At 41.2% G+C, this 18277-nt stretch overlaps 1 protein-coding gene across 3 annotated transcripts in view; it reads left to right on the forward strand.

Moving 5' to 3' along the window:
* Positions 1-18277, forward strand: part of LOC115555194 (microtubule-associated serine/threonine-protein kinase 3) — a 266613-nt gene that overhangs the window by 111594 nt on the left and 136742 nt on the right. For all 3 annotated transcript variants that reach the window (XM_030371885.1, XM_030371886.1, XM_030371887.1), the window contains 3 exons: positions 2940-3041; positions 3333-3465; positions 5827-5894. In XM_030371885.1, the coding sequence (XP_030227745.1) occupies positions 2940-3041; positions 3333-3465; positions 5827-5894 (303 nt within the window). The remainder of the gene's footprint in view (positions 1-2939; positions 3042-3332; positions 3466-5826; positions 5895-18277) is intronic.

An 18277-nucleotide genomic window follows, 5' to 3' on the forward strand; every position in this document is an offset into this window, starting at 1 on the left:
AGAAAACATCCCTTCAGCTCTTCCACTTTGTCAGTGGACCATACCTTCACTGACTGAGTCACTGGTTTGCTGGACTTAAAGACTGACCTATATGTAGGGAGCAGCTGAATGGCATTGTGGTCAGAGTTACTCAGGGGGGGTCTAGCTCTGGCTGTGTAGGCGTCTTTGATATTGCCATAGCATTTATCAAGAATGTTGTTGTTTCTGGTGCTACACTTAACATATTGGTGAAAGCCAGGTAATGATTTGTTAAGACTGCAGTGGTTAAAATCTCCCAGTATAAACATGGGGGCGTCCGGTTTAGCTTGTAGATGGCGGTGCACACAGTCCGTGATTGCATTAGCTGCTCTGCCAGCGTTGCCGCTTGGCGGGATGTACACAACACACACAAAAATGTTAGTAAATTCCCTCGGGAGATAATATGGCCGCAGGGTAACACACAGCAGCTCCAGATCAGGGTTGCAAATTTTGTCTCTCACCGCAAAGTTACGACACCAACTGTCCTTGATGTACACACACACCCCGCCTTCCCGTGTCTTCCCCGAGTTAATGTCTCTGTCTAGGCGTATGTGGGAAAAACCTTCAATTTGAATGTAGCTGTCCGTCTCATCTTCGTTAAACCATGTTTCCGTAAAGGCCATTAAACCCGACTCACAATACTCGTAGCAGGCTCCCACCTGTTGACGCAGATCATCCAGCTTGTTTTTCAGCGAGCGGGGGTTGCAGAGAAGCATAGGAGGTAGTGGTAGCTTGGTGGCTCCCCTGATGCGATGTCTAACGCCGCCTCTTTTACCCCGTTTCCTGGCCTTGCTGCCCCGCGGGTGGCCCGGTCCAAGGCGTAGTAGCTCTCCCGGAACCTCCTGCAGCAGTGCAGGTGACGGTAGTACTCCACTGTCCCGCAGTGCTAGCAGCTCTGCCCAGCTGTAGTTTTGCAGTCCGCTGTTGATGGAACCCGTCTGCTAAACACCGGACGACTTGGCCCGACAGGATTAGCCATGCCAACACAAGCTCTGATCTTCTCCAGTTTAGTTTGCCCACACGTAGCACACAGTTCACAGCACCAATTATGTCCAACGAGTTTGCACACTTAGTCCACACATGGAAGACATAGAACACGGACTTAAAGGACGCCACGACAAACGAGTAGACGAACAAACAAACGAGTTGCAGCAAGAGCCCTTCTCCATGTCGCCAGCAGAGCAGCGCCATTTTAGGGGATAGAACCTTATCTTAGAGCAGGAGGTAAATTAGTTATAGGAACTGGCATGCAGTTTGAGCACATGAGAAGGTCTAGAAACTATAGAAAAGGTTAGGTTATGAATATTGTTTATATTGTGAACAGCGGGGCCAGTTTCATAGGCCTGCTCCAGTCCTCATAGCATTTGTGCACCATCCAGACGCGAACCCCCTCCCCGCCCTCCGTCACTGGTTAACTTACCTGAACCCCCCATTCCTCGGATGTACTTTCACCCCTCGCCTGTTTACATCCCTGTGTGATAGAATGTTAGTTTCTATGGCAACCCCTTTTCCCCTCTCCTCCGCGGTGTGCCGGAGAGCACCGGGCCGTGTGCACACGCTGACAGACGGGAGGCCCAGCCAATTTGGCAACCAGGCCACAGCCCAGCCGATAACTGTACCCATAGAAAAGAACATGCGATGTCACACTCATCCTTGCTCTCTCTTTACTTCTCGCTGTAGCTCGCTTGCTCTCTCAATGGCTCTCTCTCTCTCTCTCTCTCTCTCTCTCTCTCTCTCTCTCTCTCTCTGTCTCGCTCTCTGTTTGTGTGTGTGTGTGAGTGTGTACAAAGACCCTTGCCTGAACTTGATTTTGTGTACCATGTGGAAATGGGTCGACTCAACTCTTTTCCCTCCCTCAGAAAGTTGCACTGTTTCAGCTGTGTGCTACTAATGCAAAATCAGAAATGCTTCATAAATATTTGCACATAAAATGCATATAAACTTTAGGTATTAAGAAAAAATCCCATTCTTTGTTCTTTCCATCCTTGAGAAACAACCGACATTTGTGACATTTCAGTAAAAAGCTGGGAGACATTATTTTTGTTCACAATCAGTTGATTGTACCTCACCTGATATCAAGCTTATTTTAACGACCTAGCTGTGCCGATGAGCCAGCTTTTATACCACCTTGGTGTCACCGTGTGCCACGTGTCAGCCCTGTTGATCTAGACATCTCAGCACTGTGAGCAGAAATGGACTATTTTACGACATTTATCCAAAGCAAAGGCAACAGATGGGCTGCAAACAAGTTGGAAGGAAACCAGGACTTTTCTTTTACGGCTGGGAGTCAAACGGTCTACCCACTAGATAGCTTCTGTCTACAGCAGGCGAGAGACGAACCACTTTGAAGTGGTTCATTCATTTCAACAACTGATTTGTAATACGTGTTCAGTATGTGGCTCTTTCAACCATGAAGTTGTCAAGGATTTGTGTTAGGGTCAACCGACTGGCCCAAAGTGTTAAAATAAGCCTGCGGTTAACTGAACAGAAAGAATGCAAATACAACTTGTAAAGCACATTCATTCTCGAGAAACATATTCTACAGAAACCTTTCTATGTCCGGTGAATTGTATGAGCTATTTAACAAGTAGTTACTAGCTATCACAGTTTGTTTCAAGTAGTAGTTATGATACAATAAGCTGAATGTATGTTTAGCTCAGTGCATTCTCCATGACATGATTTGCTTATTGTATAGCTATGACAAGATTAACTAAAGGTATTAGCTGTGATGTATTAGCCATCACATGATTTTGCTAACATAATTAGCTGTGACATGAAAAGCTAAATATATTTGCTATCATCTAATCAGTATGATCTGTGAGCTAGCTCTTAGCTCACCGTATTGGCGGTCACAGGATGATTTTTTATTGTGGCGACTTTCCAAGCGACTTAACTGTGTGTGTGTGTGTCTGTGTGTGTAGGCGTACGAGCGCTCTGAGAGTGATGAGGTGACAGTGATCATCCAGCTGGTGAAGAAGATCCTAATCATCATTTCCCGACCAGCGCGCCTCCTCGAGTGCCTGGTGAGGAAATGGAGAACTGGGAGCACAGCAGTTCCTAAATGGAAAGCTTGATTGGTTCTGTAGAAACAGATAGGGTAGGACAAGGGATAATTGTATTGGGGATGTCTGTCGGGAACACTGTCTGTTGGAGCATGATGTTGCTGCACGGATTTTCCCAAATCTAACTTTAATAACCACCTAATAATTTTTTTTAACCATTTAATGCTCTCTTAAATTGTTTTGTAATGATGGGTGGTATTTGAAAGACTGATTTTGAAGTTAACATACATTTTTCTTTTATATGTTGTATAGGAATTTGACCCGGAAGAGTTCTACCACCTGCTGGAGGCCGCAGAAGGTCACGCCAAGGTCGGTCAAGGCATCAAAACGGACATCCCCCGGTACATCATCAACCAGCTGGGTCTGAGCAGAGACCCGGTACAAGGTCAGACACGCATCTGATTCAAGACTACCTCCCCTGGATCCAAAGTTTCTTACACAGAAATATAATCCAATATGTGTGAATTTATGAAGTTTAATTTTGTATGAATTAGCAAGACTGCTTGCCTATTGTTTTTCCAAACTGTGTTTACTCTGTCTCGCACACACAAAAACACAGTCACACAAACACACAAATGAATGAATGAATAATCAGTTATTCGATGTGTGCCGACATACACAAAGGCAGCCATGGATCGTTGGCAAAAAATAACAGCATCTTAAACGCAAAAAAACAACTACCTGCTAAGTAGTTCCAGTCAAATTGTCTGTTTAGCCATCAAAACGAGAGCTGGTAACTTGTGAAAAATGAATTAAACTGTAATCAGACAACGCGGTTACATGCTGTAGACCATGGTTTCTCAACGGGGGCGTTCGCACAACCTAGGGGGGCGCTGGGAACGTGATTCCATTTTTGGGGGGGGATTTTAAACTTTCATTGTTTTTATTTTTTTGGGGTGAAAAAAATAGGCTACCTGAAATAAATAGCCTATTTTCATTTATTGATTTCTAACCCCTCTACTGTCTCAGCTACTTTTTACTATCTATGCGCAGTGGAACAGTGATAATACAGCGCGGTTTGGTTCTGCACACGCCCGGACTCCCGTTACATCAGCTATCGTCATGATCTCTATAGTAACGCTGATAAACATAACCCAAGTTCGCGGGTTAACAGTTCAATAACCAACACAACACAATCAAACATGGCCGATAGCAAGAAAAAAATATCAAAGTTTGTTTCATACCCCGTTTTCCTCCTTCCTCTTACTGTTCAGTTCCAGCTGCTCTGAGCGTAGTCTCCATGAAAAGACTGTTGCATTTCAAATACAAAATATATAGGCCTCTGCGTGCGATCTGTTTTTGTGGTGTCCGCGTTGTGCGGGCACCGCGAGAGAGAGAGATCGCTCTCGCTCTCTTTCTCTTTCCCCCCCCCCCCCTGTCGCTCTGGAAGTTTAATTGGGTTTATTACAATGATGGACATTGCTGTTAACCAATCAGAGGTGAGACATTTGCATGTCATTAATATTTGTATACTTTTTGCACCAAAACCGACTCAGAAGGCATTCATTGCTATTAGTGACCAACGCAAAATCAATGAAAAACGATGCATTGACAACTTTAAGCAATATAACACGAGTGTGAGTGGGGTTGTTAGTTTATTTTTATCTTTTTAATGGGGGTGGGGGGGGCGCCGGAGGATCAGGGTGCGGTCAGGGGGGCGTTAGCTCAAAAAAGGTTGAGAACCACTGCTGTAGACCCCCTAGTGTCTGTGATATAAAGGCTGAATCGCGACGGTCTATACCAGGGGTGCCCAACCTTTTTTGACCCAAGATCTACTTTTCAAGTAGCCAAACCTCCCGAGATCTACCAGCCTAGTGTCAACATTGTAAACCTACCTTCAAGGTTTGCAATGTTGAGGGGGGGGGGGGGTTGAATCGTGAACCTACGGACTTCAGTGGGGGTTTCATTCCGTCTGCGCACGGCACCTTCTCAACAATAATCAATAATCTTCCTCCCACTCAGGGTGAAAATGGTAGGTCTTAGCTCGTTTCCCCTCAGCCATGCCAACGTTTAGGAGTGCGTAACTACTGTTGACGGCTTTCAACTGCTGTTGACAGCGCATGCGCTACCGCGCGTGTATGTCCCTTTTTCTTCTTCACCCCTCGCGGTCGACTTGGGATCTGTCGGCGGTCTACTGGTAGACCGCGATCGACTGGTTGGGCACCCCTGGTCTATACTTTCACCATAAAGTGTACATATTTATAATTTGAAATTCGTCCCAGCATTTATACCACAAATACTCTAGGGTCTATAGCATATAACCGCGTTGTCTGATTACAGTTTAATTCATTGTTCTTAATTTACCAGCTCTCGTTTTGAAGAATAATCACCGCGCCATTCGTTTCAATGGGAATCGCGACAGTCTATACTTTCAACATAAAGTGTACATATTTGTAATTCGAAATTCGTCCCAGCCTTTATACAACAGCTACTCTAGGGACTATAGCATATAACCGCGTTGTCTGATTACAGTTTCATGAATTATTCACAATTTACCAGCTCTCGTTTTGAAGAATAATCACCGCGCCATTCGTTTCAATGGGAATCGCGATGGTCTACACTTTCAACATAAAGTGTACATAATTATAATTCGAAATTCTTGTTTATTTGAATGGTAAATTTTTTCCAAATGTTAAAAATCGACTTTGACCCTCGGGAGCGAATAATCGAATATTCTGACCCATCCCTACTCGCTGGTAGTGTGTTGTTGCTTATAGTAAGTTTGTCCCTCTGTCCTTTCCTGCAGACATGGTGCAGCTTGAGCAGTATGAATTCACGCCCTCCATGTCTCTGGATCTGGATGCTAGTATGGAGGTAAGTCACGCCCTCCAATTCTCTGGAGGGCCCCTCCAGGGCCCCCCCTTGAAGGTAGGTTTGCAATGTTGACACTAGACTGGTAGATCTCGGGAGGTTGGCTACTTGAAAAGTAGATCTTGGGTCAAAAAAGGTTGGGCACCCCTGGTCTATAGCAATGGTTTAAGATGAGATACGCAGCAAGAAGATGACGCAAACAGTGCAGATCGCAGACAAGGATAAAGAAATATGGGTAACGCATCATATTAAGGTCCTTGTATTAAGCCTTAGATAATGTGTAATAAGACCTTATTATATGCTTATTAACATTAATTTGTGTTCATAAGACTATCAATAAGTGTTAATAATAACATAATAAACATGTTTATTGTGAGATTATAAGACTTTTCTAAGCACTTATAAGAAACTTGTTAAAGGTGCCATGGCATGAAAATCTCACTTTGAGGTTTTCTAACATAAATATGAGTTCCCCTAGCCTGCCTATGGTCCCCCAGTGGCTAAAACTTGCGTTTGGTGTAAAACGAGCACTAGGTGTTCTGCTCGCCTTTGAAAAAACGGAGGCTCAAACGCGCTGATTTCGAATGTGGTTTCATATGTCGTCACATAGCATCTAAGCTCCTCCCCTTACTCTGCCTGGCCCGCCCAGAGAATTTGGCCCGCCAATGAGACACGACCGTGCGAGCGCCACATGTGTGTGTGTGTGAATGCACACACTGTAACGCAAGTGTTTCTTGTCGGTTGTTTGACGTCTCTTGTATTTCCACAACGAGACTGTAGTGGGGGTTACCTCAGCCATGGTTGAGAAGGAATTGGGGGACAGGAACTTTGGCTTTGACTCCCTGAAGTACATGAACTGTGACATGCCGCCGGTTGCCGCGAGGCACCACCGCCGCGAAGCACCCCCGCCCAGCAGCCGGCAGCCGGCATCAGGCAGCGCGTGGTTCAGTCTACTTCAGATTGATGTGAAAGTGGAAGAACCAGAGACGTCGGAGAACCCGATGAAGTCGTTTGTGATTCATAATATCGTCTGGAGGCGCACACAGCTTTTGGCCATGATAATATGTATTATATGATATAGATATCTATGTATTATATGATATTATTTAGATATCTATATCTAAATAATATCAGGACTGTAACGGAAGTGTTGTACACTTGCTTGTTATTTGGATAACCGTTCTGCTTTTGGTGTTATGGCGCATAACACGTCGGACTCTCGTCTCTGGTATTTCTACAACGAGACTTGTAGTGGGGGTTATCTCAGCCAATTCGTGGCGCTCGATGTTGATTCTGTGGCGCCGCGCCACACAATGGTCTATGTATGGGAAACACTGTATGATATAGATATCTATGTATATGATATTATTTAGATATAGAGCTCCAGGACTCCCTTGTGTTCTAGGATATTTACAGAACACGGCTAAAGGCTGTGTGCGCCTCGCCATTGCGATACATCCACTGTAAACAGAGCGCATGGTACCCTGGCTGCAAGCTGCTCAGGGCCACACCCCCACCCTCCTCCTTGACCCGCCTCGCTCCTCCTCATTTGCATTATAGCTACAGACACCAAAACAGCGCATTTGGGGCAAGCTCAATGTGCGACTGGCTCGGAGTGGCTGAAAATCTGCACCACGGCTGAATTTCGGGAACGTCTTTGAATACTGTGTTAGTGGCCCACTAATACCTATATTAAAGCATCCATAAAATAGCATGTCATGGCACCTTTAACTATTTATCGATTGCTTAATAACATGGTCTTATGAGTTTCTTATAGTTGTTAATAAACACGTTACAAACCCATTTATTGAGTCTTACTAACTTACCTATTATGTCATTGTTAAACCTTTAAGGTGCGAACACACCAAGCGCGTAACTCGCGTACCATGTACGCGCGTAACGCAGCTAAAATGTTGCTTGACCATTTTGTGTCAAAAATGGTCAGATACGCGCGTACGCATACGCGCGTAGATGAGACCGCCCAAAACTCCCCCCCCCCCAGCCTGTGGCTGCGCTGGATTTAGGAGTCCGAGGAAGGAAACCCAAACGCCGCCGTGTTTGGGTGGATGATAGAGCTTGGATCGGGTTAGATTAAATAATCTCGGATATAAATAACAATAATGGGGATAAATAACTTCACATGGTGTGTCTGGTGTGTTTCCAGCATTCGTAGTGTTGATCAAATAGTGTTGAGAAATAGTCCGCCAAGACGTTGAGGTTGCTTAGCAATCAGAGACTCTGTCCATGCAAGTGAACGGAGCGTTCACTCTTCGTCATAACTATCAAACCAAACATCCTTCACATTCACCGAGCGAACATTATGAAAGTAAAATGCACATTTCTCGCTAGAAATTTTTCCATAAACGCATATAATGGCGTAACTATGTTACTATTTCCACCCAGAATAAAGAAAAATGTCGGCCGTATGCTTCTGTGCAAGCGACACTACTCTCTGCCAGTGACGTCAGGACAAGCTCCACGCTGATTGGCTATTGCGGCTAAGTATCACGCGTATGAGCGTAAAAAGTTCAATTTTTTGAACTCCTCGCGTACGCGCGTATATATACGCGCCTCATACGCCCCTAACGCGAGTAAAATGTTGCTTGGTACGCATGATACGCGTGTACGCACCTCATACGCGCGTAAACCAATGGTTCCCTATTGAAAAATTGCCGATTTTATACGCGTCTATACGCGAGGTACGCGGTTGGTGTGTTCGCACCTTTACTAAGCATTTTTTATGCTTATTAAGGTTAATCCTTTATTAAACTGACAATTATGCGTTTTGCAGGTACGGGATCTAAAGCGGGAACCATGCTTATTAGGGTTGATAAGTCCTTTATTAAACTGCTAATTATGCATTTTGCAGGTACAGGATCTAAAGAGGAACCATGCTTATTAAGGTTAATAAGTCCTTTATTAAACTGAACTAAACTAAAGCGGGAACATTGTTTATTAAGGTTAATACATCCTTTAATATACACTTATTAGCAGTTAATGAGTAACCTACTATATGTTATCTAGGTTGATAAAAGGTCAAATAAAAAATAGATATACAATGCAATACAATGTTATGCCGGTGAAGCACAAAAACACACTTTAAAACAGCTCTTTTGAAGAAAATAAAATAAATAATTTTAAAAACTTCAAAATGTATTCTTGAACATCAACATTTAAAAAAAGGGACTAGACGATCCGAGTCCAGCTTCTCCATGGCCTCAGGGGATGATAATTCTTCTGGCCGGTCTTTCTTGTTATAAAGAAACACAAAGAACATTGACCACAATAGATAGTTAGCAGATAGGTTACAATAAGCATTAAGCCGTTTATACATGGATCATGACACAACTGTACGAATTAGATACGTTTTCTCGCCTAGTTTCATATGATAGCATAAGCTAAACGTTAGCTCAAATGTAGCACGCCAAAGCCTCTGAAAGAAAGAAATGTAAGCCAAAAAAGTTTGCTAGCAAACAGCTAGGTAGCTAGAACCAGCTACCGTTACTATAGCGTAACATTCAGAGAGTCATCCTCCAGTTCAGACCTATTCCTATCTATCCGTGTTTTCTGTGCTTGTTCCTGTCTTTTGTCTGTCGTGCTCGTGCTGACGATTCCGACAGGTTCTCCAAACGTTCGTCAAACACTTCATCATCCACTTGCATAAACAGAACTTCCGGTTTAAAATTACCTTCAAAATGAAAGCCTTTAAAAGATATATTATATGAGGCACAAAATAAATCACACTCGCTCAATATCTGCAGACTTGTTAACCTTAATAAGAATTGATCCCGCTTTAGATCCCGTACCTGCAAAATGCATAATTAGCAGTTTAATAAAGGATTTTCTTTTTTATTAACAACTATAAGAAACTCATAAGACTATTATTAAGAAATCAAACAATAGTTAACATGTTTCTTAAGTGCTTATAAAATTCTTATAATCTCACAATAAACATGTTTATTATGTTATTATTAACCCTTATAGATTGTCTTATTAACACCAATTAATTGTAATAAGCATTTAATAAGTGTATTATTACCTCGTCCCTTATTTGGAAACTAAAAGATGTGTTCCGTAATGAACTGATACGGGACGCACTTTGTCCCGTATTTCGGGTCGTGGAAGAATGAGAGCGATTCTTCTCTTCCGTCACTCACTGTGCTGTAGCTAGAATTGTCAACCGTCCCGTAAAAAACGGAATCGGCTGTCATGAGTACCGACCAATGGCGGCAGATTTGTGTGGTTGCTAGGATACATTCTTCACAGTGGTTGGCTCTGCTGCTGCCTGAAGCGGTCTCGCCCAGCTTCATTAAACTAAAAACACCAACAAGAATGGCTCCCCATGCTGCAGCTACCTCGTCCTCGAGTGAAGACGACGACTTTCTACCTCCTCCCGGCACGCCAAATCGAAAAAAAAGAAAAGGAAAAGCAAAATACAGAAAAGAGTGGGAAAGGGACTTTAAATGGATAGACAGTGTTCGAGAAGATGAGTTCAAGGCGAACTGTACTGTATGCAAACGTCAATTTTTGGTCAGCCACGGTGGTCTGACAGACGTAAAACAACATGCTTCTGGTGAAGCACACAAGAAGAACGAGACCCAGAGGAGAAGTCAGGGAGCTCTGACACAGTTCCTTGTCCGACAAGCAACTCCGGAGGCTAACATGGTATGTCAAATAACTAAGCATGTTTATTGTATGCTAGTAGTAGCCTAGACGAGTGGATACTAGTGTGAGAACAGTCAGCACCTGCATGAGCAGAAGAAGACTCAAGGCCGATATATCCTCTGTTTTGGACGTAACGCGTAAGCACGTAAGATACATAACCCCCCCTTGCGCGGTAAAATATCCCCCCTTACGTACTTAAGTGCGTCGCCCAAAATTCCTGACTATGCGACTAAAACACTACGGCCCTACGCAGCTCGCAAAGACTGTGATTGGCCAGCTAACCACATCCTTTCAGGAGTCTCACATTTCCGGTTTTACAGCATAATAGCGCCATTTTTAAAAGGCCGTGACAGAAGCGAATGAAGAATTTTGAAGAAGGAGAAGAAGAAAACACAAGAACGAATTATGATAATTATAAATATAAACAAGCCAGCGATTTCCACTTCCACGCCCACAGATTCGTTCGTTGCCCCCCTACTGTTCTGGCGGAGAATCCCCTTGCAACACGCGCAATCCTTAAGGAACCTTAAAGGAACCGTAAATCAAAACTTGTCTAAAACAAGTCCCTTGTGTAAATTACGTGCTTACGTCTCTGCGTCTAAAACGACCCTAAATTGGCCTTCACTACTGTATTGCTTTGTAAAATGGAAATGGTCTGAAATGAGGCCAAGTAGAAGTATAGGCTATATGATTTGAACATTTGACATTTAAGGCTTAATAAAGGGGATAGCAACATTTTAGCTCTGCACAGATCCAAGTAATGTATACTTTACATTTCAGACTATTTTCCAAATCATACCTTTATTCACACTTTGTGTTGTCAATTCATGCTGCTAAATGTTCAATATAATTAAGTATCAACACTGATATACTGCTATTTTATTTTTTAATAAGACCAACTGAATCATATTGTGTAATGCAGGTAGATATCATATAATTAATAATATAAAAAAATATTGCATACTGTCTGTTTACAACTTTTGGTAACCCTTCCTTTTACAGTCCCCTAATTACTAGGTATTTACCCGGTACATACATGGTAAATTATAGTGTATTACTGGGTAATTACCACTGGTAATAAGAAGGTAAATACAGAGGTAGTTACCCGGTAAATACATGGTAAATCATAGTGTATTACTGGGTAATTACCACTGGTAATAAGAAGGTAAATACAGAGGAATTATCCGGTAAATTATAGTGTATTACTGTGTAATTACCACTGGTAATAAGAAGGTAAATACAGAGGAATTATAGCTGATGTACCAAGTAAAACGTCCACTATTACGCATCAACTCAACTAAGTAGTGTGTAGTTGTAACTGTTTTAGGTTGGTAATAACTCCGATATTGTGTACTTCCTAGGAAATTAGGCAACCAATTCTTAGAAACACCTATTATCCAAGGTTTATGTTGGCAACAGCCCAAATTTAACGATGTACTATCTAGAAATTTGCATAGTACTTTCCAATAAAATACTTTCTTAGTTATTATTCGTAGCTACACCCATTTAGAAAGGGTTTATTCGATTTACCACTATGGAATTACTTACCTGGTAACAACCTCTGCAGGAACAGTTTTCCTCTAGTGTTATGATACATCTTCTTAAATACTGGGTACAAAGCCGTTTGTTTCCATGGTATTACCAGGTTCTTACCATATAATTTGTAATACATTATTCCCTTTTCCATGCACTCAACACAAACTTGTACCATGTACGTTCTGCGACGTTACCAAGTAAAACACGACAATTTAGCCAGTAAGTAAGCTGAAACTGTACTGTAAAAGGAAGCCTAGTTTGTTTCCATGGTATTACCAGGCTCTTACCATATAAGTTGTAACTGGTTATTCCCTTTTCCATGCAATCAACACAAACCATATATGTTCTGCAACATCGTTCACCAGTAGTTAAGCACTTTAATTGTTGTTATAAAACCCCAAACCACTGTTGATGAAAGGCATATTAAAATTAAACAAAATCAAAGGCTTATCTTTCAAACAATGCATATCTCACAAACAGGCACTGAACACTGAAGAAATCGGACAAAAAAAAGAGCCGTCCACATCAACTCAATTTAAATGTTACTGATGGTGTTTTCATAAAACACATGACATTGTTATGGCAAGTGACCACAAGGAAGACTGCTTCAACCTCTTCAATTTGAATAAGTGGTGAATGCCATGCAGCAATCTGCCTATGGGAGCATCTTTGTGGTCATTCGCAAACCAATGAGTCCACTCGATGAATGAGAGATGACTCTTTAGTGTCTTCTCTGTGAGGTATCCCTGCAGTCTCCACATCTGGGATTTGAAGGCTGACCAAGACCTGACCAGGTACATCTAAATCTCCCCTTCCATACTGTAATAAAGAATCAGAAGACAAGAAAATAAACATTAGGACTGTCAATTAATGAACATTTCTAGAACATGTAGAACTCAAAGATTATTTTGTTTATTAGTTAAAAAAGGATGCTGGTCGTCTGGCTATTGTGTTTGGTCATATTGAAAAGAGAAAAAGGCATAGCCATAAATACAGTTAATAGGACGGGAGGGGACAGGCTGTTAGCTCCGGTTAGCACTTTAGCATCGAGCTAGTGGAGCTTCTGTCATTCAAAAAACTCGGACATGTTGTTTAAAACCTATAACACCCAATTTATTAAAATATCCGGATTTAATCGGGCTCTCTCCCATAAGTACAGTTAATAGGACGGGAAGAGACAGGCTCTGTTAGCCCCGGTTAGCGCAATGCTAAAGAGCAGCTCTACCGGAGCATGCCACCTCAACAGGTGCAAGTTAGCCTCCGGTTAGATATTCGCCGGATATTCGGTTTACCACCCAATCGGATTCATCAACATAAGTGCAATACATTACGGGCTTAGTATGTTGAGGACGGTTTAGGACACCGTATCGCGAAAAATCACAAACACATGTTGGCGCCATCGATGTCTGTGCAACAACGTCATTTACGTTCTGGCTGCTACCGGTTTTAGGGACCGTCAGCAAATTACACTCACCGACTGGTGGCAAAGACGTTACCATGGAATTGTTTCAGGAAATTAATTACACAAATATATTGCAATATAGTTAATCATAATGCAGTTAATAGTTTAATATTCAACAAAAATCGACTAAACTATATTTGAAATTATTAATTGCATCCCGTTTAACAATAATGCAATATATTAGCAAAGTTACCTGCAGTATGTAGCAGCCCACCATTGGCAACTACTACTACAATCAGGTGACAAAATGTATTTTTTTAGTGATTTTTATGTTATTTTATATGATTTATTTCCAGAAACAATTCCATGGTAACGTCTCTGCCACCAGTCGGTGAGTGTAACTTGTTGACGGTCCCTAAAACAGGTAGCAGCCAGAACGTAAATGACGTTGTTGCACAGTCATCGATGGCGACAACATGTGTTTGTGATTTTCGCGATACGCCGTCCTAAACCGTCCTCAACATACTAAGCCCGTAATGTATTGCACTTATGTTGATGAATCCGATTGGGTGGTAAACCGAATATCTGGCGAATATCAAACCGGAGGCTAACTTGCACCTGTTGAGGTGGCATGCTCCGGTAGAGCTGCTCTTTAGCATCGCGCTAACCGGGGCTAACAGAGCGTGTCTCTTCCCGTCCTATTAACTGTACTTATGGGAGAGAGCCCGATTAAATCCGGTTATTTTAATAAATTGGGTGTTATAGGTTTTAAACAACATGTCCGAGTTATTTGAATGACAGAATCTCCGCTAGCTCGATGCTAAAGGGCTAACCGGAGCTAACAGCCTGTCCTCTCCCGTCCTATTAACTGTATTTATGGCTATGCCTTTTTCTCTTTTCAATATGACCAAACACAATGGCCAGAGGACCAGCATCCTTTTTTAACTGATAAACAAAATAATCTTTGAGTTTTACATGTTCTAGAAATGTTCATTAATTGAAAGTCCTAATGTTTATTTTCTTGTCTTCTGATTCTTTATTACAGTATGGAAGGGGAGATTTAGATGTACCTGGTCAGGTCTTGGTCAGCCTTCAAATCCCAGATGTGGAGACTGCAGGGATACCTCACAGAGAAGACACTAAAGAGTCATCTCTCATTCATCGAGTGGACTCATTGGTTTGCGAATGACCACAAAGATTCTCCCATAGGCAGATTGCTGCATGGCATTCACCACTTATTCAAATTGAAGAGGTTGAAGCAGTCTTCCTTGTGGTCACTTGCCATAACACTGTCATGTGTTTTAAGAAAACACCATCAGTAACATTTAAATTGAGTTGATGTGGACGGCTCTTTTTTTTGTCCGATTTCTTCAGTGTTCAGTGCCTGTTTGTGAGATATGAATTGTTTGAAAGATAAACCTTTGATTTTGTTTAATTTTAATATGCCTTTCATCAACAGTGGTTTGGGGTTTTATAACAACAATTAAAGTGCTTAACTACTGGTGAACGATGTTGCAGAACATATATGGTTTGTGTTGATTGCATGGAAAAGGGAATAACCAGTTACAACTTATATGGTAAGAGCCTGGTAATACCATGGAAACAAACTAGGCTTCCTTTTACAGTACAGTTTCAGCTTACTTACTGGCTAAATTGTCGTGTTTTACTTGGTAACGTCGCAGAACGTACATGGTAAAAGTTTGTGTTGACTGCATGGAAAAGGGAATAATGTATTACAAATTATATGGTAAGAACCTGGTAATACCATGGAAATAAACGAGGCTTCCTTTTACAGTACAGTTTCAGCTTAATTACTGGGTAAATTGTCGTGTTTTACTTGGTAACGTCGCAGAACGTACATGGTACAAGTTTGTGTTGACTGCATGGAAAAGGGAATAATGTATTACAAATTATATGGTAAGAACCTGGTAATACCATGGCAATAAACGAGGCTTCCTTTTACAGTACAGTTTCAGCTTAATTACTGGGTAAATTGTCGTGTTTTACTTGGTAACGTCGCAGAACGTACATGGTACAAGTTTGTGTTGACTGCATGGAAAAGGGAATAATGTATCACAAATGATATGGTAAGAACCTGGTAATACCATGGAAACAAACGAGGCTTCCTTTTACAGTACAGTTTCAGCTTAATTACTGGGTAAATTGTCGTGTTTTACTTGGTAACGTCGCAGAACGTACATGGTAAAAGTTTGTGTTGACTGCATGGAAAAGGGAATAATGTATTACAAATTATATGGTAAGAACCTGGTAATACCATGGCAATAAACGAGGCTTCCTTTTACAGTACAGTTTCAGCTTAATTACTGGGTAAATTGTCGTGTTTTACTTGGTAACGTCGCAGAACGTACATGGTACAAGTTTGTGTTGACTGCATGGAAAAGGGAATAATGTATTACAAATTATATGGTAAGAACCTGGTAATACCATGGAAACAAACGAGGCTTCCTTTTACAGTACAGTTTCAGCTTAATTACTGGGTAAATTGTCGTGTTTTACTTGGTAAAGTCGCAGAACGTACATGGTACATGTTTGTGTTGACTGCATGGATAATGGAATCTATTATAAATTATATGGTAAGAACCTGGTAATACCATGGAAACAAACGGCTTCGTACCCAGTATTTAAGAAGATGTACCATGACACTAGAGGAAAACTGTTCCTGCAGAGGTTGTTACCAGGTAAGTAATTCCATAGTGGTAAATCGAATAAACCCTTTCTAAATGGGTGTAGCTATGAATAATAACTAAGAAAAAGTATTTTATTGGAAAGCACTATGCTAATTTCTAGATAGTACATCATTAAATGTGGGCTGTTACCAACATAAACCTTGGATAATAGGTGTTTATAAGAATTGGTTGCCTAATTTCCTAGGAAGTACACAATATCGGTGTTATTACCAACCTAAAACAGTTACAACTACACGCTACTTAGTTGACTTGATGGGTAATAGTGGAGGTTTTACTTAGTACTTCAGCTGTAATTCCTCTGTATTTACCTTCTTATTACCAGTGTTAATTACACAGTAATACACTATAATTTACCGGATAATTCCTCTGTATTTACCTTCTTATTACCAGTGGTAATTACCCAGTAATACACTATGATTTATCATGTATTTGCTGGGTAACTACCTCTGTATTTACCTTCTTATTACCAGTGGTAATTACCCAGTAATACACTATGATTTACCATGCATGTACCGGGTAAATACCTAGTAATTAGGGGACTGTAAAAGGAAGGGTTACCAAACTTTTACACACCTCAGTGTGTAAAAGTGGTAACAGTGGTTCTCAACCACTTTGACACGCTGTGACAATCAACCCCATCACGGGGTAGCTTGTCACAGTGTATGGTTGTCCCTACAGTTAATCTATAACCAACCCCTCAGCAGGAAATGTGATAAAAAAAACTTTTGTCACTTTTTTGTTTTTAAGGCTAGAGAGTAGAGACATAAAATAAATTTTAAATTGACTATAAATACAATCTCTAATATCCAAGGCCATTTATATTAGTTTTAAACCATTTAATATAAACCATGATTAACTTAACATGTGTCAACCAACCCCCAAAAAAGTAACTTAACATGTGATAACCAACCCCCAAAAGGTGACCTATACCAAGAATGTAGCATACTTTTGCTGGCTACACAGGTGCTGTCATGGCTTTGGAGGCACAGCAAGTTTTTTGTTTACAGTTTCTGATATTTCTTTTGCACTAAGTGCTAGCTTACATTTCATGTTTATGTTCCAATTTGTGATATTTTTTGTACTGTTTTTGTTGACAGTTAATTTAAGTGCTTACAGTTTGTGTTCAATTTTGCGCGAGGTGTTTTTATACTTTTGTTAAATGCTTGCACTACTGTTCCATTAAGAAACGCAATACTACCGTTCCATTAACCCATTCAGGCCTGAGAAGGGATTCTGCAGCTAAAGCACTAAAATAAGGGTTACAAAAATGCGTTCCAGTCCTTAAAGAGATAAGAAAATGTTATTTTGCACAAAATAAATTCTTCAGTGTTAATCTGTTTCTTGTGTAGTCTGTATAAACTGCAAATACAAAACTGAAGTTAAGGTATGTGTCTTAAGTAAATGCTTATTATAGATGTGGTTGAAGAATATTTTTTTTTTACTTGTGATTATGGTATGAATTATTAAATGGATAGGACTTGCTACAATAAGTCTAGCACAGTAGTAACACAGTAGTAGTAGTAACACAATTGTAGCAAATGCATGCGTGTACTTATGCGCGCGCGCTTCGTGCGCATGCATGTGTCCCTTATTTACATTTCTGATAGTTGGCAACCCTAGTTACAAGTAACGCAAATGAGTAAAAAAGTATTTTTTTCAGGTAACGAGTACTTTTCACATTGCTTTTTCAAGTAAATATTTGATTTAGAATTCTACTCTTTACTCAATTACATTTTCCTTTGTGCCTTCATTAAAATGAGTATTTTGTTAAACACATTATCTTCGTTGACTGTAATATAAGCGTACGCGTAAGCGACGCGCCCTCCCTAGGTTGCCTCATTGGTGCGATTCCATAGCTGAGGAGACTGGTCGATGCTGCGTTCACACCAAAATACACATTTGTTGCCCGTTCGCATTGTCAACCAAGTTTTGTCACGGGACAAATCATAATCTGTTGCTGTGCAAGTTTTGTCAGGCCAATAACCGAGCCGAGATAACCACAATTGCGTGTCTTTACCTGTTGTGGAAGAGGGAGAGACGTCGGAGAACCCGACGCAGTCCATTCATAATATTGC

The sequence above is a fragment of the Gadus morhua genome, chromosome 12 (genome assembly GCF_902167405.1).
Source record: "Gadus morhua chromosome 12, gadMor3.0, whole genome shotgun sequence".
Lineage (NCBI taxonomy): Eukaryota > Metazoa > Chordata > Actinopteri > Gadiformes > Gadidae > Gadus > Gadus morhua.